Source organism: Chinchilla lanigera, unplaced genomic scaffold (assembly GCF_000276665.1).
Source record: "Chinchilla lanigera isolate Chin_1 unplaced genomic scaffold, ChiLan1.0 scaffold00001, whole genome shotgun sequence".
Taxonomy (NCBI): domain Eukaryota; kingdom Metazoa; phylum Chordata; class Mammalia; order Rodentia; family Chinchillidae; genus Chinchilla; species Chinchilla lanigera.
The window spans coordinates 60,335,748-60,363,523 of record NW_004955402.1 but is presented as its reverse complement, the minus strand read 5'-3'; the positions used below and the strand labels follow the sequence as shown (position 1 = coordinate 60,363,523).

Below are 27,776 nucleotides of genomic sequence, written 5' to 3'. Positions count from 1 at the left end.
CAGTCACTGAGTTAGGGCCCACCCTATTGTGATACCACCCCACCTTGATGGGACCACATCTACGAAGACCCTGCTCTTAAATAAGATCACAGTCATGGAGGGGGTTAGCATGTGACCAGATCATTTTGATAAGCACTGTTCAATATCCGATTCCGCTGACAGAATGTGAGTGTGGTCTTATGTACAGTCACCACACCTTCATCACTGGAGTGCAGACACCTAGAGAGGAGTTCATTGTACTGAGTACGTGTTTAATTAATAATGGATGGACAGATAGATAAATGGGTGGAAGATGGGTAAACAGGTGGATGGGTGGGAGGGTGGGTGGGCAAATGGATGGATGGATGGATGGATAAATGAATAGGTAGATGGGTGCTACTGAGTAAATATCAGTGCATAGATGGACAGGTAGATGCATGGATGATATTGCAGGAAAATTGGCGAATCTGTATTTTCTACAGGTGAGTAATAAAGTTTGGGGAAGAAATTAACTAAATTGTGTTCACTTAAACCTAATTTGCCGTAATGTCAGAGCAAAATGGGTATATTGCCCTTTGTAAGAGAAATGCTCTATTTTTAGTAGGAGGCTATGAGGTAGTGGTATACAACATGAACTACCCCATTCCCGCATTAGGTATTCTAGTTATTGCTGCTTACAGAGGAGAAGCCAGATCAAAATGTCCTGAATAAGCAGTTCTCTAAAGCGAGAGGCCTCCTGTGGAATCTTGGAGCGGAACAATTCTAAACGCCCCGTTTCTTTAGGCATGAATTGCAAAAAGATGTGGGCAGTTCCATTTTTACCAACATCACTGAAAACACCTTTTGTCAAGTAAAAGCCCCAGCATGTCCACCTTATGCACCAGTGGCCTTTTAGGTAGCAAGTGCCCCCCAAGGGGTCTGCACTCCTGGGCTCTCCGAGTATGTCTTACCCAGGGTGCCAAGCCTTGAGACACTGAATGACCCCAGCACCTTCTGACAGACAGCCTCACCGAGGATGCCCATTCCAGGTTGGTTTCTGTCAAAGGCACTTGGAGGCTGCCATGGGACTTCACGGCACTGCACATATTCTGTGGATTTTATAGGAGACAGCTAGTTCAAGACCCCTGGAAGAAAGCAGCTTTGTCCCACGCACTGCTTTGCACAGGCCTGTATTCATATCTCATTGTTGTTTGCAGGAGAGGCAGATGCGAACCAGAACAATGGGACCTCGTCTGAGGACACGGCGGTGACAGACTCCAAGCGCACAGCGGACCCAAAGAATGCCTGGCAGGACGCCCACCCAGCTGACCCAAGGAGCCGCCCCCACTTGATCCGCCTCTTTTCCCGAGATGCCCCGGGGAGGGAGGACAACACCTTCAAAGACAGGCCCTCAGAGTCCGACGAGCTCCAGACCATCCAAGAAGACACTGCAGCAGCTTCCGAGGGCCTGGATGTGATGGCGTCACAGAAGAGACCCTCCCAGAGGCACGGATCCAAGTACCTGGCCACAGCAAGTACCATGGACCATGCCAGGCATGGCTTCCTCCCAAGGCACAGAGACACAGGCATCCTTGACTCCATCGGGCGCTTCTTTAGCAGTGACAGGGCTGCGCCCAAGCGGGGCTCCAGCAAGGTGAGCTCTGTGGAGTAGAAGAGCTGTAGCTTAACTGGAAAGAGAAAAGGACAGGTCCAGGTGGACAAGGCTAGTGAGGAGGTCTGATGTGTACTCTGAGTGTCTCAGGTCCTGGGCTGCTGGAAAATGCTCATGGCCCAGGGAGTGGGCGTGGGCTGCTGCTTAGGCTGTTTTCATCTCATTCCGCTCTTTCTCCTCTTGCATGGGACAGTGATGAGGGTGTGACTGGGAAAGGCAAGGCCCTTCTGCACTGGGTCCAGGGCGCCCAGGCTGTGGGCGTTGCTCAGAGCGCCACTTTCAAAGGTCTCTCTAGCCCTGGGCTCGGGGCTTTGACTCCCGCCTCTGCGCCGCACTGTGGGGTTCAAGGTTGGGTTTTGCTCATTGTCTCCTGGTCAGTGCTGCTCGCTTCCTGTTGCTGTACAATGACTGCCTGGGGTGGAGGGGGCCTTGTGAACAGACTCCTGGATTTAAATTCGCCGGGAGTAAACTTTCTCTTCGGTCTGAGTCTAGTGGAAGCGGGTGGGGGGACAAACGAAAGCCTGTGAATCAAAACCTTATTGTCTTGTGATCCCATTAAACTGTTTATAGAATCTTGGAAGTTTTATTATTGAAATGCAGATGTTCCAGGGATAACAGTGTACCACAGGAAAACTACTCTTGGTAGCCCATTTTCCAAGAATGGGCTCTAGGGTGAGTGGGGTCCTTAACCGTGCTGCAGTTTGTTAAGTAGTTAATTCCAAGTGGATAGTTGGGAATTTGGGAAAGAAAGGTGATTCTTTAAAAAGGCCCTGATTTAGTAGCTGTCCTCAAAAATCTGTTAAGACTTCTCCTGCCTCTGTGTTACACTATTCTGAAAAGCATTTCGGAACCTGAGAGGCTTTGAGTACAGTGAGGAACAGCAGCCCAATGATGAGGGTGCACCTCAGAGCAGCCCCAGGGCAACCTCACCCCACCACGTTCCTGAAGGGCTATGTCAGCCCTTCAGGTAGCTGATGGTCGTGAAATGCTGAGACAAACTTAATGTCAGCTTCACATTCCCTGTGGGCATCACCGCTCTCAGGGCAAGGACTACCACCCCTTGACGACTGGGATTTCAGGTGGTGACACTGGACGACTTTCCTGTGAATAACATTTGGTGTGGCTTAAGTCTTACGGAGCTCGTATTCTGGCCTGTGGCTTCAGTATGTATTTGTAGACACTTATTCTACTTTCTGGCAGCACTTCCTCACCCCGAAAGTCAGTCATCTGACTTCCTTCTAATATGGTTTCAGTGGGGGTACTTTTCCAAACGAGCCTCTGAAGCCACACCGTGCCTTGGTGAGTCCTGGACACCAAGTGAAATCTGGCTGTTCAGCCAAGAACCTCACACGCAGACATAGCCAGTGTTGAAAACTTAAGCAATTCTGCTCAATCGAAGGAACAGGAAAAATATGTTAAAACTGTGCCCCCCCCCAAAAAAAAAGATTAAATGCCGACTAGCATAAATTCCACAAGCTTCATTTTGGTGGTAATGGTTTAAGTTGAAATAAAGTTGTGAAAGCATTTATATCTAGCATTGTGACTGGCTCTAAGTGGAATTATGTATGCATACATGTGTTCCTCCTTCCTGCAAGATTACAGCCATCGTTGCTGGAAATCCCTGATACTTCAGTGTTTTTAAAAAAAGATTCTGGACTCAGATGCAGTCAATCCCCTTGCAAATAGTATGCCTAGGTTACCAAGGATCCTGGAAAAAACATTTTCGTAGGATTTTTAAAAATAAGAATAATTTTTAAGTAATTGTTTTTAAAATTTTAAGGTATCCACTCTTTCCACTACTGAGTGTTTTCAGTATAAAAAATTTTTAAAGAACAGCCTTGCCCTTGGGTGCCAAAATAGTCCCTTAAACGTTTATGCATTTATGATAATAAGTGGCTTGTTCCAAACATAGGCCAGCCAGACGCGGCTCCTCACGGGTCCCTGCTGAGGTGTGCGGAGGGCTGATTGACAGTGTGTGTCCAACTCGGCAGCCTTGTTAAGGGTTATCTGTTGGTTGTCAAACACTGGAGTTCCACATGTAACTCACTCCACACAGTGACAGATCCACAACCTCCCTAGGAGTCTGGGGTATTCGTTGGTGTCAGCTGTTAGGGAGTAATTTTTAAATGTTGTTTTCATTCCTAATTTTTTTTTTTTTTTGCTGTACCGGGGATCGAACTCACAACCTTGCGCTTGCCAGGCAGGCGCTTATGCCACTGAGCTATATCCCCAGCCCTTCATTCCTGATTTTAGTTTGCTGTGTGTATAAATCAGGAGGGCTCTCATTTTAATATGCTAGAAAAGTCCTTTGAATGGACTTAAGATGCCTGCAAAGACAATCTGAAGACCTGTCACTGGCACTCATGACGAAAGCTGGCCTCACCACCTCTGTTCCTGAAATAGCTGTCTGATGTACACAGGGTGCCGATGGGGGGCCACGTGCCGGCACCCCACACACACTTGGGAAAGCAGTGTCTGCTCATCTGTGTAGAACAGAGTTCTCATGGCAGAATCCAGCAGGACTCTAACGGCCCCCATTACCGTAAAGGGTTGCTTGGCCTGCCCCAGCACCCTCCCATGGGGCATGCTGGCCCGTGGTGCCACGTGAGGAACTGCCACCCCCAGGGCATGGAATGCGGGGACAACACCAGTCTTTGTGCAGCTGGGGCTGACATTCAAGGCAAGTGCACTAAGAATGCCTTGAGGAGGCATATTCTTCTGAGAGCCGCAATGAAAAGTGCATTTACAAAGCGCATTCTCCTTTGTTGTTCAGAAAGAAAGGAGGGCTGTGTTGTGGCCTTTAAGGAACAGGTTTTCCGGTTCCCCGGAATGTGGGGCCTTATGGGGAAAGGGGGGCGCTCATGGGGAGAGGGAGGCCTGGGGCAGAGGCTAGATGCACGGGCTCATTCACCACCCTGCTTGCTTGATCAAGCACACACCAGCCCCCTCCTTGTGTCAGTAGTGACCAGAGCTACTTAAGCCTCAGAAGCCAACAGCTTGAAGTTGTGAGCTCTGGAGACTCCTTGTCTAAGGAATTGTCATTTTACTAAAGAGCTGAGGTGCTCAGGGGTTGCTAGTCCCAGACAGTTCACACAAAAGGACGGCAGGTAAGAGGCACTAGTCCTCCTCCATGGCACTATGCCTTTAGAGCTGACTCCCATATGATGGCTCTGCCTATTTTTCTCTACTTATTTTACATTAAAAACTCTCTTTGTAACCTGCTAGTCTCAGCATGTCCTTAGTCAGCAGCAGATTACTTATTTATATGCCTCTAGTTGTGACAGTGCAGGAGACGAACGGGCCCAGCCATTCAGTGCTGTGGGGTATGATCAGCCTTGTGAATTAACCAGTGTTTGTTTCCTGATATTTTTCATTGTATTTTAATTTCATTAAACATCCTTACTTCTAAAATCGCTTCATTTTCCATTGTTAATGTGGTATCCTGCTTCTGTACCTGTGTCGGTGATCCCATGAGTGTGTGCCGGGTGGAGATGACATGAAGGACATAGTAGAGGGCATCTGCGTGGCACCTGGAGGGTGCGTTCAGCCCCACAGGCATGACTGGAGGTGGTGGCTTTGCTCGCCAGATTGCAGGAGAGCTCGCAGAGACCCGTGTGACATCTTCTTGTGAGGCTGTGGTACCTGACCCAGCCCCTTACTGGAACAGTCTGGCAAGAGTCGTGGCCAGAAATCCTGTAGAGAAACTCTAAATACAGTGGGCTGTGTTCATTTCTGTTCCCACTCTGACACCTTCTGCTATTCCTTTAGGAATTCCCTCTGCAGTGTCTTTACCTGGATCAGTTATTAATTTGGGTGTCTCTGGCTCCAGCACCAGCCACTTACTATCTCCTTCTGTTATCTCGGGACACTGGTCCACTGTGCTGAAGTGGGAGGGGTTATGTTGGGATTGATTGCCTGTACTGGGAGTGGTTTTGCTGCACCATTTGTAAGTTACGTTTGTATATTTAATGATGATTGCCTCTGGCAGTTGTATGACAATTTGATTTTGTTATGAACTTCTGCTTTATGTATATTTCTGCCTTTTATGCGCTAATTAAACAGTTTAACAGACCAAGGATGGTGTACTAATTGCATGTAAACTTTCAGTTACCATTTTTTGTGATACTGGCTAATCAGCTGCACTGTGCAGTGGGTCTCTCCATGACCTTGTGACAGGACGGGCAGGTAAGTCTGAGCACCTGCACTCCTTCCACAGCTGCAAATGGAGCTCACAAGCTCTCACTCATCCGCTTGTATCCACAAAGACATTCTCTCTCCATTGACAGCATGGTATCTTAGTGTTTCTATTGTGACTGTTCTTGTTCTGTCGTTTTTAATGTTTCTCTCAATGCATCATCCTGGAGCTATCAGGGGAAGGATGCACGCTGTGTAGATGGGCCCAGTACACGCAGCAGATACCCCCTGAATGAGTTAGCACCAGTGGCTGCCACTCCTGAGCTGCATGGTGGGGATGTGTTCAGAGGGTGACAAAGGAGCCTCAGGAAACCAATAGGAGCTGTGCTGGCTCTGCTCCAGGGGGATGCTGGCTAGTGCATAGATGGAGGGCCAGCTTGGTAGCTGACAGTGAGGACAAGTGCAGGGCGTAGGCTGCCCTCCCTCCGTGTGACCCGCCCTGCAGTAGGTCTTCTCCTAACTCGACCTTTCAAACTTGTCTTCATGTTAAGGCACTGATTTCCCCCATTATTGACTTTGCTGCTGGTAAAAGCCTTAACCCCATTGGGTAAAAGGCAATTCTGACTGGTTGGTGTCGAGCTTAGCTTGATATCTGAAAAACAGATAATTACTGGGGGGAAACAGATCCTTATCTCCATCTGAGCCCACATAGAAATCTCCCATGATACGGATTTAGGATGTAAGGATGATGGGAATCCTTACCAAGCTCTGACTTAACAGGTTAAGAATTCTTTCTGTTGTATCTATCACTATCTTTTAAATGCCCTAAAATCATTCTATTTCATAAAATAGTAAAAAAGAGAAAGAGCTAAAGAGAAAGTGAAGTCCTTTGGGTATGGTGGCAGAGGGGACAGAGCGAGGCAAGGGCTTTGTGTCACACAGAAGAACATAAGGGACTGTTTTCCTCTGCCATTGACGAGTTCCTAGCTTGGATGTGTCTGTACCCCACCAGTCGAGGACAGCTACATCTTATCAAGACAGAACGATCGCAGGCTTGTCCGTGGGGTCATCCTCTAGGATGTATGTCCAAGTGTCTCTCTCACAGTGCGTTACTCATTAATTAAAGCTACCAGTGATCCCTGCTAGCATAGAAACAGCCCCTCTCACGCAGGTGGGAAGCACCATTTCAGACACACAGCTAAGCAAATGGTCTGTGAACTCCAGCACAACTTTCATGAATACAGCAGCACCTCGGTTCGCAAACTTAATTCTTTCAGCAATTCCGGTCACAAACCAAGTTGGACAAGAACCAAATCAAATTCACTAGTTAGGTTCAATGCTGACTTTATGGGGAAAGTTTATTCAGCTTGTGACCCGAGGTGCCATTGTACTTGTGAGTACGCTAACATTCCGGGTGACGCTACGTAGTCATCTCTGAGCATACCGACCATTGATTTGTTCAGAAAAAATCCATTTCATCTGTAACCAGTACAAGAAATCTCTTGAAACTCATGTTATCAATTTTATCTTTCCATCATTGGAAGATAGGCTCCCCACATCGTCTCTTTCCTTCTCTTCCTCCTTTTCCTCCCTCCCTCTCTCTTCTCTCTCTCTCTCTTTCCATTTGGTGTCGATAGTCACTAGGCACTTTATACAGGTCATTTTCCTTGGTCCTATAATACTACTCTTGAGTCACAGTTCTTGAACTTTGCTGCTGTGGCATATACTCTCATAATGAATAGAATGACGAGAGTATACTAAATTAGAGGCAAATCCTGTAGCAGTAGAGTTGAGGTTAACATATAATTTATGCCATGGAATATTAAGTTCTGAAGTTCCCAAACTTCAGCATAACAAGGGAGAAAACAGTAAGAAAGTGTCACTCTGTGTGACTGCTAGAGTGACTGAACACTGCTACTTCTGAAGATGTTCCCTTGCACCCTACAGAAAGGTCGAAGAGGCCGTACAGTGAACTCCACAGAGCACGAGTGAATTATGCTTATAAATTGAATGCACAGCTAACACACTTGTTACAAAAGAAAACAAAACTGCAAACAGAATAGAATGTGAATGGTATCCATTTTATCACTGACTTCAGGAAGTCGGCCCCACGCCGCCCTGACCAGCAGTGCCCCGTCTCCTTAATGTCTTACAAACCATCTGTGACCAGGGCCTGCAACAATACTGACAACATATAGTCACATAATTTGGCAGAGAACCCCAAAGTAGACTCCAGAAGAAGTCATCTCTCCCCTAATTTCTCCTTTCTCTCCGGGTCCTGTCCCTCCTTCTCCCCTAGCTACTCCAGGCTCCGCCCGTCTGTCAGCCCATCACTGCTCCTCCTGAGCACTCTCCCACAACCCTCCGTCTCCCACTTGCTCCACCCACCTGGGCCTGGCCTCGCTCATCCTAGAGGAGCTTTGCTGAGGACTGTGGGGTGTGCAGGCAGTGCCCACCCTGGACTCACGCCACCCACTCTGTGTCCTCGGCAGGTACCCTGGCTAAAGCAGAGCAGGAGCCCTCTGCCCTCTCATGCCCGCAGCCAGCCTGGGCTGTGCAACATGTACAAGGTAAGACACGGTCGCCGTCCCCAGCTGCCTATGCATGCGCAATGTTCTGTGCACAGGGTCCTCAGAGATGGTCACATCGGTCAGTGCAGGCAGGCCTTCCAGGAGCACAGGCTGTGTCTCAGGAGCACAGCTAGTTTTCTGGGGCATCTGTGAGTCATGGCAAAGCCAGGGAGGGAGGTCCTGAGAGGCCCCGGCAAGATTCTACACACCAGCCAGCTAAAGGGAAACAGCAGGAGGGAAGTAGACGGGCTGCCTTCCTGGGGGAGCCTCAATGGGTCAGCCAGGATGGGAGATGTGGTCAGGTCAGCATGATGGAACAGCCTGCAGTATGACCATGAGCGAGGTCCATGGCCGGGAGGCAGCGGAAGACCTGGTGTAGCACGCTGGCCTGGACGTAGTACTAGCATACCTTGCTCAAGGTGCTTTGAAAATCAGTGTGGAGCAGACACTTAGCACTCACTCAGCAGCACATGAATTGGCCTTGGAAAGTACCCTTCCATAGGGCTCCATCCTCACTGAACTGAGCCACGCTTGCATAGGTGAAGGACATCGCTGGGCCTGGCCTCACTTGGTGGTCACTGCTGCCTCTCAGAGCATGTAGATACCCAGGTGGTTTCAGGGAAGGCCGGGGGTACATGCTAATGCCAGCCTTTGTCCCATGGTGAGGAGCAGTCTGAGGGGACCCCAAGCAAGCTGGGACTCTAGATGTACCTCTGGGATAAAAGCAGTCACCTTGTGTACCCTGGCCTGGGAAAGTGCACAAGGTTGAAAAAGCACTGCTTGAAGCCTGAACATACAGATGGTTCTTCCCAAGTGCCAGAGAGCACCGTGAGTGCATGCGTGAGGCAGGGAGGGGGTCAGGAGCCAGCGGCTGGGGAAACTTCCTCTGTGGACGTCAGAGGTGGGCACGGGTGAGCCAGGAGAGCCCCACAGCTGCCCACTGCAGAGCTCCGGGGACAGAAGCCTTCACCGTAAGCCTGGGCAGGACCCATGGAGGGTGCTGCTGCCCAGGCCTGGACTGGCAGGGTTGAGCATCAGGGGGTACTGTGCCCTCCCTCTTGGGATAAGTGGGGCTGTGGGGAATGAGGCACTCGCCCTCAGCCTCCAGGCAGCCAGGCCAAGGCTGGGGGCACCAGAGAGCACCCCGGGGTCCAAGACACCAAGGCCCTGGAGGTGCCAGGCCAGACCAGTGCCAAGGCCAACGGCAGCGTAAGGACGGTGAGTAGTGGCGGGGCTAAGGCTGACTACAAGGAGCCTGTCATTGGTCCTCGGGCAGGGGCTCCGCCAAGAGTCCAGGTCCGCAGCACCTCGACTTGGGCACAGCTGTGCGGCTGTGCCTCGTGTTCAAGGGCCATCTCGGTGACTTCTTCCTAGAAATACGTCTTCCCCCAGGGTAGTTCCTGAGCGTGCCTTGTCCCTCCAGAGCCAGGCCTCTCTGCCACCCACCCGGGCCCAAGGCCACCTGGTGTTCCCCAGACCAGAGTCGGCCTGGGCCCCCAGCCCTAGCTTCAGACCTGGGAGCGCAGGGCTTGTGAGAAGGGCATTTGCAGTTCTACAACACAAGCGTGTGGCCTGACTGAGGGAGACGGGGCTCTGGAAGCTCCCCGTGTCATGGGCGTCTCCCTGCTCCCCTCTTCTGTGTCTGAGACGCATCGCTGCTCAGAACACAGCCCCGGTGGAGAGGAGAGGACCTTGCCAGGAACGCCATGGTGTCATAGAGTGGATCACAGTAAGAGACTTTCAACAGAATACTTGATTTTTCTCCTTTAAAAAGTTATTTACAGACCTGTAATCCAGCTACTCAGGAGGGTGAGAGGCAGGAAGATCAAAATTTCAAGACTCTATTTCAAAATTAAACAAATATAAAAAGGGCTAGAGCTTTAGCTCAGAAGTAGAGCGTCCCTGGGTTCAATCCCCAGCATCCCTCAAAAAAAAAAAAGACCTATGTAGCAAAGAGGGAAAACAGGCATCCTGTCCTTTAAGACCATTCTGGACAGATTTTTTTTAGGCATTAAAAAATTTTGCCCAAACTCCATCAGTACAGAGTTCTGGTCTCCGGAGGATGTGTTATCGGGTGGTTAAAACACAGCAGGTCTCCAGTGCGGGGCTCTGTGTGTTCATTGTTCCTTTCTGATGCCCCATTCCAGCCCAAACAGGGTTTGGACTGGCTTGCCTGAGTTTGCTAAAACATATGAGAAAGGATAGAAGGCTGAGTGTGTGGCTAGGTATTGATACATCTATCAAGCAAAGAAAAAACAACTGCATACCCTAAGGTTGCTATAAGAGACGCGTCCAGTAGGATCATTCCTGATGGGCAAAGAACTCTTCTAGGGCCGCTGTGCTAAGCCACCCATGCCTGGCTGGCCCACTGAGGCAGGACCAGTGGTGCCTGGTGGAGGTGGCTCTCTGAGAAGCTGGGGCTCAGTGTCACCTTCGTGCTGTCACAGTTCCATGCTGCTTTCAGGCCCAGTGGAGGACAAGCCTGGGACAAGCCTTTCCCCTCTGCCCTTTGACAGAGATTTGATGATGTTGAATGTCTTTCCCCAGCATGGGGGATTCTTTATTATTTCAAGAAAATTACTACGATTCCCAGAGCATGCATTTAATAGCATCGGCCACACAGAAAGCATTGCAGGGGTGGAAATATACATCAAAATACATTTATCATCCCGAGATTCTATGATGAAGGACTCTTGAAACAGGCCTGGAGAGGGGACCGAGCCACTGGGCGGCAGCCACAGACTGGTCAGCAACATACAGTAGGAGGAACCGAAGCCCCCTGCCCTCCGGTCAGACCCTTGGCCATGATGAGCACTGCTGAGCCCACGGTCCCCACCAAACACTGCCTTCTCTCTCTCTTGCTCTCTCGCTTGCTCCCTCTCTCTCTCTCTCTCTCTCTCTGCAAAAATACCAGCAAAGGGGAAAGGCTCCCCAACCGTGAAGTTGGATGTCACACGACATGGAAAAAAAGATTGGTTCCAGCGCTGCTGAGTGCTTCATCAGGGCCGGGCCTCTAGGCCAGGAGTTCTTCCCTTCCAGAGACTCCGCATTCTCCTTGGGACCAGCACTGCCTATTTTTCTGGGGCTCGGAGGGCAGATAGAGGGGTACTTACATAAACAGAATAGCTTTTGAGAATCAAAAGTAAATATTCTGGAGAGAAAGAAGGTGGGAAGCACATAAGGGGAAACAACTTACTAGAGATGGACAGACATTTCTCAGGTCCCATCTGGCAGCCCTGTCACTCCTGGATCCCAGGGGCTCAGGCCCAGGCAGAGGCTGGCACGAGGCAACAGTGAGCACCGCTGGAGGGAAGTCACTGCAGAGAAAGTCCGAACGGAGCCCAGGGAGGCGCTCTGCCCGCAGGAACGGCCGCAATCTCTGTTCATGTGAAAGTGGCTGGAAGCCCAGAGCCAAGTGAAGGACAAGGAGGGCTGGCCCTGCCGTCCACACGCCCAGTCACTTGTCTCAGTGCCCCTGGGAGGAAGTCTGCTTTGCCTGTAAATGCTCGCCTGGCCATCCCTGGCTCTTAACATCCCTGGATGTGCTGTCCTCACAGCACACTGCAGCGTGGGAGGCATCTGTGCACCTTGGTGTAGGGGTGCTGAGAGTCACAGGCACATGGTCTGGGGCTCATTCTACCGCTCAGCAGCAGCACGGCGCTGGGCCTGCTGTTCATCGTCTGAGCTGCAGTTCCTCACCCTCGAGCCAGCAGTGAACACGAGATGGTCATCTGCCCTGCCCGCCCTGGAGAGAAAAGAAATAGAAACACTCACTTTGCAAAAATATGGTCACAGTCCTGCCTCTGCGCTTCTAGGAACTCAAACTCTTCTAGAAGGATGTGTGGCCCCTCCAGGTATCCTTGGACAGCGGTAAAGTTTGCCCCAAAGGTTGAGGCTCCAGCCCGCTGCCTTGTGCCAGCCGCAGTCTCTGGGCATGGCATTTCTGCTTTCAGTCCTCAGTTTCCTCAACTATAAAAAGGGTCACATCCGTGACAAAAACTGCAAATATGTCCTTGGAGACCCCGTCACACCAGTCTCTTTCCCTGCATGTGCTTTGGGTCCAAATCCTGTTGTTGCTTCACTTTCTTTCCAAAAGAAAATCTCCCAAGCCCCAGCTTACCCGTGTGCCCTCACTCTGCTAGGTGGGCGCTGAATCCTGAAGCCATGAGAAAAGCATCCCGGGTCATGGCTGTTTGGTTGATGCCTCTACTGTGACATCAACTCCATATTTATGCTAACAAGGGTTTTCTTTGAAATTAAAAAACGGGTACTTGGAAGCGAAGGGAAAAAACATCTGAGTGATTGAGACGAACACCAGGCCCTACTTCTGCCTCCTCAGAAGGAAACAGACAAAGCCGCCGCAGCTCCAGAACAGCTGGACCACTGCCGGGCCTTCACCGCCAGCTCCTGGCTGACTTGAGGTGAGAACCACAGGAGCTCCTTGGCCAGCAGCATTCTGTGTGTCTTGAACAGGGGCAGAGACATTGCCTGACCAGTCCTGAAAATCGGCGCTCTCAGTGGTTGTCAAAGGTGCGTAGGAGACTCCTCAGAAAAGCGATCCTCAAAGCCAGCTGCCACCCAGCTGCATACCTAAGTCAGATCTACTGGGTGGAAAGTATGCCAAGCTGCCATGACTTCCACATCAGTCTGACAACAGCTTCCAGCTCCAGTCGGGCCTTCTGTCCACCTCCACCGCCCCTCTTCTGCACGTGGAGCTGGGCACAGGCGTCACAGTTGTCCCCTGCGGTCCCGCAGCTATGGGCTTAGTGATTGCGTGCTCCCTTGGCAGAAGCACAGGCTGCTGCTGTGCCCTTGCCCTAGCTTTCTGCGCCCAGGGCTGAGCCTCAGAGGCATCATCCGGAGAGGGCCCTGATGCAACCCCTTATCCCCAGAGAAGGGGTGTAGAGCCCCCAGAGGAGGCCACTGGGATTTCGTCCCCTTACTCCTAGGTAAAACATCAGAGAAAAAAGCCCCCAACCACACTGCAGTAGTATCCCAAAATTGCTTGCTGCTCAAATTTGTTAAAAATAAAAATTCTCGCACTTGGAAACTGATTGCTCTGGTCAGATGGCAAAGCCTCAGCCCCCACGTGGGCCCGCAGGAGACACCAGATGGTTGTCCGCTTTCCCCAGACCCTGCCGACACCCTCACCCTTCGGCACTGGAGAGGGATGCATTAGAGAAGAGTGACAGGTAACCGGAAATCTCCACCTAAGTAAAAGGCCTGCCTGAATTTCTCCAGGAACAGAGAAGACCCGGTTGTTCACATCGCATGGCTTTCTATAAAGAAAGAAAAACCCACAGCTTCTAATTAAATTCATCCAAGTCAGTGATTCAGAAACGAACATATTCTTAAACCCTGCAAAAGGCAAAGACACAAGAAAAACTATATGTATCCCTCAGACAGGAAAAGATTCTCTAGATTTCGGGATTTAAAATGCACTGGTTTTGCCAGGAAAATAGCTAAGCTCTCTCCTGAAACACATTAGAAGCTGGTCAACCAGAAATGGCATAACAGCTTCCTCTGAAAAATGTGTACAAACAAAGCCAGAATTAGAACCAACAGGTAGTGAGAGAGGACTGCTGTGCCCTGTGGTGGCTTCTTGGGATGGCCAGAGTGTGCTGATACTCAGGGACATGGGAGGAAAGACGGGGAGAAAGATCCTCTCAGAACAGGCAGTCAGAACCCCTGACGCCCTTGCCTACTCGACATTGATTTTATCAGCACCTATTTCCACTGCTAGACTGTTGGCAGTGGAGCTAAGTGGAGATGCCAGGACCCTGCTATCTAAATGACTCGCTCCATGCCTGCTGCCCTCCCTGGAGTTTTTTATGAGCCAAAAAACTAAGTGTGAAGCAAGGGAAGAAGATAGAAAAGATCTTTCCACTTTAAAGTGAACACTGGGCTCTCAGATATGAAGAATACAATAGGAGAGAAGCTTACTTGGTTTTATTTCTACCTTACAAGAAAAAAAAAATAATTCCATTGATCCAAATCTCCCCTGTTCTTTTTTATTAGGGCAAATCAGCAAAGCAATGACGTCATTATTTCTCGTGGCTCTGCAAAGGGTTGCACAGAGCTGCCCTGTCCCCTGGTTGCTCAGTTTTTTTGAGAGAGCCACAAGAATCAAAGGTTCTGTGGTGTGGGAGGGAGATGCAAATTTCTTTATTCCTCCACCTGCAGGAACACCAGCCACAGCAGCTATGTCGAAGGCGGGTCTCCAGCCGCACTCCCAGCTGCAAATTGACGGACCAAGGGTCAGAAAATGTGCTGGGGGGGTGGTTTGGGTCACAGCGACAAAGTAGAGAGGTTCAGAAAACACAGTCCGTTGGTGTTGAGGTGTAAGTTTTCCTTTGAAGGGGAACTGGCAGGGTCCCTCAGTTTAATTATAAAGAAATGTGTCCTTTAAAATGACAATGAACTTGAAAAATCTCATCCATTAAGCAGACTTGCATTTGTTGATCTAAATATCAGTGTTTCCCCGATTAATGAGAGACTTGTTGTCTAGAGAAGCAATGAAACCTCTTAAACTGCCTAGATATTAAATGGCATGACTAATAGCCACCATCAGATACTAAGTGCTTTTCTCATACATAAGCACATTTTTATTCTAGCTCCCAGCATCGTAGTATAAGGTAAGTCTATGTACTTTTGAAATAATTAAACAAGCACACAGTCATTTAACCTCCATTTCTCTCCTACATGGCTTCCTGAAAAAGCAATGAATTTCCTCCTCAGCCGCTGAGTCTGTTTCTAACACGAGCTGTCCACAAGATCACCTGTCCTAGCTGTCCAAAGACTAGATTGAGAGACGCGAGTTGGCAAGAGGCCCGTGGGCCTTTCGAGTCCCAGTTTCCACAGCTGCAGAATGACAAGGCGCCTGGGAACAGTGGGTTCCGGGTCTGCCGCGAGGGCGGTGATGATGCATACATCTTCGCTTTTAAAGCCAGGAGAACCCCTCTCTCACCTCCCTCCCTACAATGAATCTTTTTGGCCACACAGAGGGAAATGTGTGTTCTGAGAACTTCGCTCTCTTGGCTAAAAAAAAATTCCAGTAAGACAATTGTCACAGCTCTATTAAGTCACTGGACTTCAATGTGACTAACGGTATATTTGTGACACTTTTTCCGGAATGTGGCTTTCTGAAAGGCTGGCACCTGTCGCATACTACGGTTTCGATGTTTACCTAAGTTCTCTACCCAGGCACTGCGGAGCCCCTGAGCCCCTCAGCAGAGAAAGATAGCGGCAGGCTTGGGGTGAGAAAGTGGAGGTGAGGGGGCCTCACCTTGGTGGCCTCCACAAGAACACCCAGTTTCAGGTTCGCAGAGGGACACGGGGCTCCAGATACGGCTCCACACACGAGCGACCTCCTGGTCACAGGTAAAGTCAGAGCACGCGTCATCCGCATTCAGCCGTAGGAATGACCAATTTCCCAGCAACGGGTACACAATAAATATATTAAAAGCAAAACACTACAATGCACTTTCTGATGGGATGGAGGCCAGGGCATCGTCAGTGACGTGTGAAAGATGTGACCTTGCCCACCATGGGGACAGGGCTGCAGAGGAGGGACCCTGGAGCCGTGCTGACGCGGCCCGGACAGGCTGGCTGGGCCTGCGGCACTGTCCGTGCTCGGTGCTCGGTGCTCGGTGCTCGGTGCTCGGTGCTCGGTGCTCGGTCTGCCGTCCTGGGGCGAGAGCCGGCGAGCGCGGCCGAGAGCAGGGTCCCGGCCGGAACCCGCGGTGAGGCGCCGCTCAGGGCGGGCAGCAGCGAGCGCGGCGCTGCAGTGAACGTGCCTCCCGCATGCAGGAGGTAAGGGAAGAGGGAGCACTCTTCCGTCCTGGCCGCGACGCCTCCGGCCCAGCAAGCTAGCTTGGTCGTGACTGCGCATTTGCCTCCCAGGGGAACGAATGCAGCGTGTGCTTCCGCGAGCCCAGATGCAAATGGTGCGGACACCGTGCCTCCCTGCGCTCAGGAGCCAGCCTCTGCATCCAGGGAACCTGCTGCGCTGCGTCTGAGGACCACTGACCTGACCGGCGTCCGTCAGAAGCTGAGTCTGACTCCATGCTGTCGGGACTATACGACAACTGCAGAACAGCAGAAAATCCCTTCCGGAAGCCGGTCGGAACCTGCGCGCAACCAGGAGCCACGTCCATGAGCGCACCCTGCTGGTCACCGGCGTTGTTGCAAGTTGAGGGAAAACTAATATGTCAAAAACAGTGCAAACAGGCCAAAGGAGAAATTTATTTAAAGATAAATGAAATGATTGGCGTGGACCCCTCCCACAGTTTCTAAAACAATTCAGTATAACGTTATTTGCCATCAAGAAGTTTGTTGTTTATTCATCAAGATGCAAATGTATGTTGATATGAAAAAAGACTCATGACATCCTATTTAGTAAAAAAGAAACACTAGGCTAACAAGAGTGTGAACGCACGTATGATCACTTTTACCGCCATTAGCAAATTTACCTATGTTTGTGCAGAAAACCAAGTCTAAAAATGTCATCAGAGTGTAAGTGCAAGTGCCTTCCTGCCTCTAAGTCACCTGCAAAGAAGGCAAGTGGCGTGAAACAAGCTAGGCACAGGGAGAGACTCGAATCTCAGGGGGTGACCTGGCTACCCTGGAGGAGAACAAGGTGCTTTGGCCAGCAAGGAGGGCAGCAGTGGGCCTGAGATGTGGGCACCTCCTGCCTGCCCATCTGGCAGACTCTGTGCCCACCCTGAGGGCACATGGCCCACAGCTGATCAGAGCCCTGGTGGAGGTGGAGGGCCTGCTTCTCAACCCAGAGACCCCTAAGCTGTCCGTGAGCTTCACACAGGAAAGCTGCTTGGCCTTCCGAACGGCGGCACCACCATGCGAGGAATGCTGGAATTCATTCCGAGAATGGAGAGATTCTCTTCAGGCAAGTGAGGAAAGGACAGAGGGAGTTGGGGCAGGACTGTCTGAGGGCACCCACCAGATCATATCAGCGGGGAGGCATCAGGGTCCCTCACAAGGTGAAAACAGCCAATCGGTGGAAACCACCAAACATGCACTTGGTGGGTGAATGGATAAACACAGTGTGATTGTCACACACAGTGGGATATTGCTCATCCTTCTGAAGGACGGAAGTGCTCACACATGCTGTGACATGTGGGCCTCGAGGACACTACCAGCTAAACCAGGTATGAAATAACCACTACTGGGGAGTCATTCCCACAAGAGACCTGGAGTTCAAATTCACAAGGCAGACAGGGAAGCAGTGCTTGCAGGGCTGCGGGGAGAAGGGGCTGTGGAGTCAGTGTTCAGTGGGACGGTATCAGGCTGGGAAATTGCGAACGTTCTGGAGAGGGCTGGTGTGGTGGCCGTATAACAAATAGCATTGAACTGTGCTGAAAGATAGTTACAAGGGTAAAACTTGTATGTATTTTACCATAATAAAAAAAAAAAAATTTAAAGGTGGGTCAGATACAGAGGCTTCTGGCCCATGCAGTCCCCTGTACTAGTTGTCACCCTGTAAGAACTGAGGTGTGGCTTTTCCTGTGCCCCTACAAATACTCCTTAGCCACAGGTCTAAAATCAGGAAGTGTTCCAAGATGTGAATGTCATCAGAGCATTCTCTTTCATTCTTCCGCTAGCTCTCCAAGGTGCCTCATTGTGAAACTTTAGAGCTAAAACTTCTCTCAGCAAATCCCTGTTTCAGTTTTATACATGAGGAAGCAGAAATCTGCTACACCATACAGCTCACCCAAGGCTCCCTGGCTCTTGCATCAGACCCAGGGATGGAGCCTTCCTCTTCCCAGGGCAAGCTCTTTCCAGACAGCTGCGGCATGAGTATTCTGTGGTTGTTGTCCCGTGTTCTCTTTGTATTTGCTGTGAGTCAACCTGTCACATGCTTTGGGGAATATGAGGAAGTTTGTCTTTTTTTCCTCTAAAGGATTAATATCTAGCTGCAGAGGTGATGCACTATGGAAAGCTAGAAAGGCCACCTCAGTGCAGAAAAGGTGTTATAGCCAGAAGTGTCTCACGGCTCAGAAAGAACTAGCATTTGGAAGAGGAGGACATCCTAATCAAGGGCAGGAATGCAAGAAGGGGTCTGCGGCAGGAGAGATGCAGGCGGTAGAGACGCCAGCCTCCTCTACAGAAACTGGCAGTAAATCCACGAAGTAGTATGATGTTGCCATGCATGCAATTTTGAGCTCCATATTGATGGTCCACATTACATGGCCTTATTTTATTTTATAAACTAACACATAGTAAAATAGACTTAATTGTGTATTGCTCTATAATTTTAACAGATGTATGAGTTTCTGTAGCTGCCACCACCATCAGGACACATCACCCCAAACACCTTCCTCCTACTTTCCCTTTGTATTCAGACCGTAAACTCCTTCCAAACCCTAACCCCTGCCATTCCTGCTCTGGTCTCTCTTGCTATGGTTTATTCTTTTCAAGAGTGTCATGCAAATGAGCTCAAAAAGCATAAAATCTTTTTAGAATAGCTTCTTTCACTCAGCACACTTGGAGATGCCTTTGAGTTTACTGCATGTACTGAAAGTTTGTTCCTTCCACTGCTGAGTAGTATTCTATTGTATGGACATACCACAATGACTTTATCCTTTCACCCACCAAAGAATATTTGGGTTGCTTGTAGTATTTAGTGATGATGAACTGAACATTCATGCTCAGGCTTTTATGTGAACATTAAGTATTTAAGATTTAAATTATATTTCCTTCAAAATGTCGATGATCAATGTATTCATTATAAAAAATCATTTCCAAAAATATATCTTTTCTTTTTTGTCATTCAAAGAAGAAAATGGGATTTCAGTGTCAAATGGTAAGCACATGATTAGCTTTATAAGAAAGTGCCCAGTTGTTGTTCATCATGGCTGTGCATGAGTTCCATTGGCCCCACACTCTCACCAGCACTGAGTGTGGCCAGCATCTTGCATTAGTCATTCTAGCAGGAGCGAAATGAAGTTGTCTCCTGGGTTGGAGCTGCATTTTCCAAATGGTTAATACTCTTGAGCTGTGCTGATTTGCTTCCACACATCATCTTTGGCATTTATTCAAGTATTCTTATAATTTTCAACCATTAATTATTTCTTCTTCTTGAATTTCAAGAATACTTCTATACCTTAGGTTTCAAGTCTTTCTCTTATGTGAAATTTACAAATATTTTCTCCAAGTCTTTAACTTGTCTTTTCATTCTGTTAGCTGTATTTCTCACAGAAGTTTTAATCTTTGGTGAGGTTCATGTTATGCATTTTGTTCTTTTAAAACTCAGGCTTTTGGAGTGAGCTGTATGGATTTCCTGCCTACTCCCAGGTCACCAGAGGGCCCTATTTTCTTTTGAAACTTTAGAGTCTCGCCTTGTAAGTAGAAGTGTATGAACCATTTTAAGTTTTATATAACATGTCATTTTGGGTCAAGGCTCTTTTTCTTTTCTTTTTTCTTTTCTCTTTTTGGGCACTGGCTGTCCAGGAGTCCCCATATCATTTGTTGAAAGGATCATCCTTTCTTCACTGGTTGTCTTTGTACCTTTGTCAAAATCAACTGATGGTATCTGTAAGGATATCGAAATCTAGATCCATTCTGGTCCACTGATTTGTGTGTTTATCCCTCTCCAGTGCCACCATGCCTCGAAGACTAGAGCTGTCTAATAACTCTGAAAATGAAGTAGTATGATCCCTCTTTTTCTTCTTCTGTTTTACACGTGCTTCGCTCTTTTGGTTCCTTTGTGTTTTCATATAGTTTTAGAATCAGCTTGTCTATCACTAATCCAAATACTCCTGTGATTGCACTAAAGCTGTTGGTCAGTTTGGAGAAAATTAACATTTTCAGTCTGTTGAGTTTCCTAATCCATAAACATAGTCTATCACTCCAATTGTCTTCTTTGATTTCCTTATAAAGATCTATACGTACTTTGTTTCAGTCACATCTAGCTTGTTTCTTTTGTGCTATTGTGCATGACAATATTTTTACACTTTTGTGTTGTGTTTAACTGCTCATTATTAGTATATGGATATATGGTTGACTAAATGCTGTTTTAGTAATAGGCAACTATAACTATAACAAAAAGTTACAACTTCATAACTATCTCAACTGATCTGTGTAACTGACAATTTATAGGAAAAAAGCCCAAATCAAATGCAGTCTCTCTTGAATGTATATACAGCCAAATTTGTATGATTTTAACCACACAGACTTACCCCATGTGTTGGGCTCTGTGCTAAAGAGATCTAAGTGTAGTTTAGCAAACAGTGGTGCCTACTGCATGCTTAGCTCTGTGCTGAGGTCTATAGATGCACCACTTTCCCTTTTTTGTGAGCAGTACTGAATTGAGATTGTGTGTAGTTCTGAGAGCTAAGATGCAACCTACCAACCTCATAAACTGCTTAAGAGATTTCAATTATTCTCCCCTCAAAAGTTTGGTAATCAATATATTCATTATTGAAAAAAAAAATTGTATCCCTATTGTCCCAGCTACTAGGGAGGCTGAGGCAAAGAGGATCACTAGTTCAAGGTCAGCCTGGGTCATTCAGTAAGACCCTGTCTCAAAATTTAAAATTTTTAAAAGGGCTAAAATGTGGTTTATTTATAGAATACCTTGGGTTTGATCCCTACTACCACAAAATAATTCACACACACATACCCAAAAATGTAACTCTTCTTTTGCCACTCAGAACAAGGATGCACATGTGAAACATTGTCTGTGTGATACTTTTTAATTTCTTACAACACACACAATATTAACAGTGTGCGAGCTACGGAGCATGTAAGCCCTAGAATCTTCTGTGTAGACCTCAGGGTTTTTTTCCAGTACCACAAATGCTGTACTGGTGTGCGGATGGCAGATGAAGGATTTGTACGCAGACAAGGTTTCTGTGATTCAAAATCCAGCACACAGCAAAATCCAGAATCCACAGGTAGAAAATGGTACATGAACACCAGGAGAGGAACAGACTGCACTGAAGTTTAGGCTGCTTTAGTTATTTCAGGCCATTCGGACTAGTCTGTAGACACAATAGACACTTAAAGTTATTTGTCCAAAAGTAACTGAAACAGTATCCAGGCTCAGATGCTTTGGTTTCTCACTCTGCACTTTACACCTTCCTTCCTGGAGAAGGCCGTGCGCGGCTGCTTGGGGAGCGTGAACACAGCTGGCTGATACTCTCAGCCAGGCCCGGGGGAGGCCAGGTAACAGGAGGGGACCGCAGTGATCCAGGTGCTCACAGCAACCGGGTAGAGTAAGTTGGAATAGGAAGAACCAGTGTGGCACCATCTTCCCCGCTGCTGTGACCCCTCGAGTTCCAGCACCCATGGTGTCTGCCAGTGAGGAAAGCAAGCAAACCTTTGCAATTCCCTGACTGCCCTGTAAGAGGGACTTAATGTCACGGTAAGGAAATAAGGACAGGCTCACAGAGAACCCGGCCCAGGAGGAGAGCAAGCTGCGTCTTACACATCATACATCGGTGCACACCATCCTCGCTGCCCAGAAAGCCTTACAGTCTAAGCAGTGCACAGATGTTAACAAACAAGATGCACAAAAGAGGGAAAACACAACTGAGCAGAGAAATATGAGGGTACATTATTAAGAGATCCAGAAGTAAAACTGGAATATGTTTCCATCAGCTAGCTTATTCCAGAACTCTGGTTAGAATTTTGACTGTTTTGCACCGGCCACATTGTAGCGGGTAGACCACGCCTGGCCGTGGCCAAGGCCATTTTGAGGCATCGCAGATGACAAGCAGTGGCCTCTGTTCCTTGGCATTCACAGCTCAGTGAGGAGGGACAAATGTCACAAAGGCTCATGGCGATGCCTCACAACCAGCTGGAACGGGAATAAATGGGCTCTAGGCTGAGTCTGCATAGGCACTGGAGCAGGCCTGCACAGGGCACGTGGGCTTGGGGCTTGAGGAGGACGGAGATGGAGGTTCCCTCTGGTAAGAGCATATGTGACATTACACAGAAGACGGCATGACCGCAGCATGGGGTGGGTGCTGGGAATGGTCCCCGGAGGAGAGCAGCTGCTCTGCAAAAGGGTCAGGGATGGGCCAGGTGGGGGACTAGGAGGTCAGGCCCCTTACAACTACGAGCCTTTTGGAAATTCTTGAGCGTGGATCTCCTTCTGTGGACACTGGATGTATGTGAAGGGGAGGCCAGGTGCTTTCACATGTGTTTCAGAAAGCTGACTCTGTATGTAGTGTGAGATGGCCAGGAGGGGCGAGAGCTAAGAGGCCATGGCCAGAGGGAGACGGGCGGGAATGGAGGACTCTGGGCTTCCCCTCGAAGGGTGAGCAGACAAGGGACCTCAGTGAGGGGGAGCAGGGCGAATGCAAGAAGCGTTCTGAAGGGTTGTTATCAGAGTGAACAGAAGTCCGCTGAGGAAAGGGTCAAGGAGACTGTGAGGAATCAAGCCTGATATCAGGGACATGTGTGAAACAAGGGCCAGGGAATGCTGAGCACTCACCAAATAGCGCCCCTCGTCTTTGACATTCAGGTACTTGTGAATTATACCCACTAAATGCAATGTCGTAAACTCCACAAAAGCGCCTTTAGACGTTGTGACGGCAAAACTGTTCCTGAGGGGGAGAGGTGCTCCCAAACCTGCACACAGGGAAGGCAGGAGGAGTGATCAAGGGCTTCCTGCCTAGGATGGGCTGCGGCACAAGCTGCAGTTGGGCAATGCTGGACTGCTTGGCTGAAGCTCCTCCTGCTCCACGCTTATGCCTGAGCGGGAACAATGGAGAGACGACAAAGGGAAATCAGCAGCATCAGTTCCACCCTCTCTCCCTGAGGTCCCTTTCCTTTGCCTTCCTGAGAACTGTCGTGTTTTGAAGTCCCCTGCAGTGGGCTTCTTCTCCATGTACCCTGGGCTGGACATGATCACTGTCCTGAGCTCGCCCTCACTGCATCCTGTTGACTGTGGTGGGCGAGTGCAGCTGAGGGAAGAGCCACGGAGGGGAGTCGTGAAACCGATGAAGGCAGCAGAAGCCCACACTTGCACCCAGAGGTGTTCTGTCCCTGCGATCGAATGGCTCTGTCCCCGTGCTTGCATTGGGTGTCTTCTGTGCAGTATTAGCTCTCCTGGAAACGTCTGGGTTTTTGGATGATGAAGCAGCCCCGGCACTCACACCTCTTCCCTTCCTTCTTACTCTGACACAGAAGTGACTTCCCCAAACCTAGCTGACCAAATACCATGTGCCATGGTAGCCAAAGTGAAGATTTCTGAGAAGCAGTGGTGAGCTCATGTCACAGACACTTAAAGCTTCTGAGTAGATTCGTCTTTTGCTGTTACAGGTTGTTGTGTGTATAATGTCTTTCACCCAGTTAGATGCCTGGGATAACTAGCAGTTTCCTCTCAGTGCTTTGCCTACCCTGCCCCTACTTTAGCTGGACTCACCCTTGGACTGCTCTGCTGCATGATCGATAGAAATATCTACCGAACAAGGTGCAGTTTCGAGACTAATATCCACCCAAGTTCCACGCCTGCCTCTGTGTATCTAGTGAATCATTAGCACCTTCCTAGTATAAGGTCCTTAGAAAGAAAAAAACTATTCCAGGACCCACGGAATGAGGTCCGCCTTCCCTGGGGAGGACCAGACCTGGCCTCAGATCGCCCTGAGCACGTGTGCCTCTCTCTTTCAGGACTCACACCATGCAGCAAGAACAACCCACTACGGCTCCCTGCCCCAGAAGTCACAGCATGGCCGGTCCCAAGACGAAAACCCTGTAGTCCACTTCTTCAAGAACATTGTGAGTGCTGGTCACAGGGGAACACCGAAATTGCAAAGCGAGGGTCTGCTGGCAGCTGCTGTGATCCACAAGGCTCACGAGTACACCCACAGCAGGCACAGGGTCCTCCTCATGGTGGGGCTGGCTTTTCAGAGGCAACCTCAGTGGGAACTGCCACAGAATCCCACGTTCCAAACCAGCACTTCTAAACTGCGCTGGCCACTTAAGGGACTGTGGGTGCTAGCAAGAACTCACTTGTCTTGATGCTACTAGGTGATGTGTAATTCGGAACACGGCTTTGCAGAACCATGGCAACAGCGAAAAGATTAGCGGTTACCCAAGCCAGGGAAAGGGAGGGATGAACAGGCAGCACAGGATACTTTTAAGGCAGCAAAACTTCGCTGCGGGACCCTGTGATAGTGGATATGGCCATACATTTGTGCAACCCCAGAGCATGTACAACATAAAGTGAACCCTAGCGGAAACCAGTCAGTTACTACCGATACCAATGTATCAATATTTGCGCATCAGTTATGAACCACACTAGTGCACAGGTGGTAACAATAAGGGACTCTATGTGGTACATGGGAATTATAATTTCTGTATGATTTTTCTATAAATCTAAAACTGCTCTGCAAAATAAAGTTTGTTAAAAATAAGAACACAATGCTAAAAATCCCAGTGCAGCAGACATTTAAGGTAGATTCTGATAGGTGAGTTCAGGGTCCACAGACCTGTCAGCACTCTTTAAAGTTCTAAATGTCAAAGGGCAGATGGGGAATAGAGCTCCAGTTTCGTGTCACAGGGTCACATGCCAGCCCCCAGCTGAGAAACCTTGGGGTGCCTTCTGCATGATCTCAGAGATCTGCACAGGCTCCAGCAGCTGCAGATTCTCTGCTTCCGTATTTCTCTCATCTAGGCCAGAAGTGGGGAAGCTGGTAGAGAGCAGGTGCTTTCTGACACTAATGGATATGAGGCATTCTCCATAAGCCCAAGCTAGTCAGGGCTCCTGAAAGACTGGGGCTGCTCAGAGGGAGGGCAACTCCCAAGCCCACCCTCCTTTTGTGTTTTCCAGGTGACGCCTCGCACACCTCCTCCATCTCAAGGAAAGGTAAGACCATGGAATGTTCTGATTCATCATCATTTTATTCATAGGCATTCCCTGAAAATCCCAAAATGTACCATAAAAGAATGGCCGCAGGGCTACCTGAATCCTTTCCAAAACCTTTTTGCCATGTGACTCCCAGTGAATTGGGGCTGGCAGGTGCTGTGGATCCTCCCGACCACAAGTCTGGGCTGCACCAAGAACCTGTTCCTCATTGCTGCGCTATGCTGTTTGATTGTTTCTAGTTTAGAGAGACTTTTCTCCTAACTGATCAAGATGTCACTGTTTCTTTCTCTTCCTCACACAGGGAAGAGGATTGTCCCTCAGCAGATTCAGCTGGGTAGGTGACAAACGCATTTCCCGTCAGCTTCCTCCTCCCTTCCGGTCCCCACAACCCCTCGACTTTTGTGTTCTGCTCTCTGACTTGCTTAACAGTCCTGCCTTTTCTTTCCTGTCCAGACCAGTTTGCTCAGAGGTTAATGGATTACTTTTTCTCCCGGTTGATGGGTTGTTCTTACTTCTGCATGTGGAAAAGCAAACCTGGTCTTCCCTTGCAGCATACCAAACTGTTTGCTTCCAGGTCCCAGGACGCAGGCACTGCAAGGTCAGATGCCCCTTCTCCAGAAGGGCAGACCCCACCGGCCTCCTTCCTAGGGAGGAAGAAGCACCATTCTGGAGAAAATTCTTAATTTCTTTCAATATAACTGATTGGAAAAACAATCCCAGAATATGGGATGTGAAACTGTGTCTGGCAATCCATTTAACCCCAAATGTTGACATTTTGTTGAGAAAAATAATGCTGCTGATGAAAAGAAAAAGATGCCAAATTCAGTCATTTAATTTATAATAACTCCATTAATTCAAAAGATTTTGGTTTTGTGTTTTATTTATAACTAAAACTTAGATATTAAGCCATCCAAGAAAACTTCCTTAGAAATCTTGGGCTTTCTAATATCAAGAGCAAGTCTTCAATCAAGATTTAAAATAGCTCATTAACTGACTTTCCAGAGCCCAGTCACCTAATGCCTACCAGTGTAACTTCACCAAGCTGACTGACTTCTGTCACTGGAAAGTATAGATATAGTTCTTACTTATAAAAAAAAAAAAAACATGTAATATTCAAAATAAAGTAGAAGGTTAACCACCTGTCTGTTGGCTGGGGATTGGGGAACTGCAAGATATTTATGATGGATGAAGAGCCCACCTACCTACTGCTCTGTTAGTAAGCATGATATAAATGAATGAATGAATTTTAAAGGAAAATCCAAGGAGAAAGAACAGGAAGAAAGACTAGGAAAAGGCAGAAAGAGGGAGGCTGAGAAGGAAGGATCACTTGAGAGAAAGGGAGAGGAAAGATTCTGTGAAGCTCCCGTATTATCCCACATATGATCACACTGAACTGTGAACCAGGACATTTGCCAGACTGTTTTATATGAATAACCATTGGCCTGCTTTTTCTCACCTAGTGAACCTGTAAAACAGATGACAATAACGTAGGATATTTGCATGAACTGGTCCCTACAGCCAATTAACTTTTGATTTTCTGTGCCAGCAGGAGACAAAGATGATATTGAAGAGTGAAATCCATTTTTAACCCAGAGATCTTGTTTTAGCAACTGTTTTATGCACTTCTTAATTTTCTAGACGTGTACTACTGACATGGGCATTATGCAAAGTCATCACTGACTTTGGAGCGGTAGGGGTGCGGCGAGAAGACTGTCTTTTTCCCCGTCGTTTATAGGCCCCCTGAGCCCACTGGCTAACAAAACAGGCCTTGCATTCTTCTCTGCATTACTTTATTTTTGCTCCTACCATTGCATTACCTTGTCTGTCTGTTTTCCAGCACCAAGGACCTTCTCTTTGGGTGGAGTTTCTAAAAGCCCCGTTTGCTTTTTCTAAACTATGTTGTATGTTCCCTGGTAAATTCTAGGTTGTCCAACGATAAGAGTGACCAAGAATTTCAAAGAGGAAAAATCAAGCAAATTATTAATCTGAATACCAATCTCTAAATTGAGTTCTCAGAAGCTCTTTATTTTTGGAGAAAACCAGCAGAGTGAGACAGAGGATTTAGCGTGTGCTCTGGGAATCAGGGTTTCAGCTGGTTAACGTCTTGTGTCTGGTGCAGCACTCCCTAACTGTCGTCCGGTCCCCTGTGTGTCGTCACCGCATCCGCATAGCCGTGGAGGGCCCTCCGAGGATGTCTGGGTCGCGCTGGCTGGCCTCTAGTATGCAGTGCTTAGACCTTCTTTGCCCAGTGTCCTCTGTCCCTTACCCCCAAGTGGCACCCCTACAGACCAAATGTTCAGATGAGAGTAGCCGTGTGGCCTCTGAGTGGCCACTGTCTCTCCCTAGGCCCCAGGTGAATGAAACAGAAGCTGGTATGGCCCTGTATGCTGTGCCTAAAGCAAAGGCCCTTACCCCAAGTTGGCACCAAAGTTCATACTTATAGTAGAATCTACTATCTGAAAACAGCACATAATAGAAAACAAACCGGCCCTTGGATGCAAAGATCTGTATATCTCAGAACGCACTGGCCATTGTTACATCCCACTAGGGATTTTCATCCCTTCCCTGAAATGAGGGAGGAGCTGCAGGGCAGGGCGGCGGCGGGGGC

General features: G+C 48.6%; 2 protein-coding genes across 10 annotated transcripts in view; one reads left to right on the top strand and one right to left on the bottom strand.

Moving 5' to 3' along the window:
- The window catches only part of Mbp (myelin basic protein), a 124,867-nt gene that overhangs the window by 85,403 nt on the left and 11,688 nt on the right, over positions 1-27,776 (top strand). For 3 of the 5 annotated variants that reach the window (XM_005373102.2, XM_013511541.1, XM_013511530.1), the window contains 5 exons: positions 1,176-1,612; positions 8,257-8,334; positions 23,971-24,078; positions 25,133-25,168; positions 25,470-25,502. In XM_005373102.2, coding sequence (XP_005373159.1) covers positions 1,176-1,612; positions 8,257-8,334; positions 23,971-24,078; positions 25,133-25,168; positions 25,470-25,502 — 692 coding nt within the window. The remainder of the gene's footprint in view (positions 1-1,175; positions 1,613-8,256; positions 8,335-23,970; positions 24,079-25,132; positions 25,169-25,469; positions 25,503-27,776) is intronic. The other 2 variants (XM_013511546.1, XM_013511536.1) reach the window with 1 other exon arrangement.
- Positions 10,864-18,940, bottom strand: LOC102020970. 5 transcript variants are annotated; one of them, XR_259121.1, is made up of 3 exons: positions 16,364-18,940; positions 15,620-15,704; positions 10,864-12,079 (listed from the first exon to the last, which is right to left on the bottom strand). XR_259121.1 is itself a non-coding variant. In XM_013511564.1 (3 exons), exon 1 carries the CDS (start codon positions 16,655-16,657, stop codon positions 15,743-15,745), a length of 915 nt encoding a protein of 304 aa, XP_013367018.1. In that variant the 5' UTR covers positions 16,658-18,940; the 3' UTR covers positions 10,864-11,419; positions 11,531-12,079; positions 15,620-15,742. The 5 variants fall into 5 exon arrangements, 3 of the variants coding, with proteins under 3 accessions (XP_013367018.1, XP_013367008.1, XP_013367023.1); XM_013511564.1 differs by having other exon boundaries at positions 10,864-11,419; positions 11,531-12,079; positions 15,620-18,940; XR_259120.1 differs by lacking the exon at positions 15,620-15,704.

Excerpts from the sequence above, each read along its gene's own strand:
- LOC102020970 (XM_013511554.1), bottom strand. The coding sequence starts at position 16,657 with ATGGCAAATAACGTTATACTGAATTGTTTTAGAAACTGTGGGAGGGGT.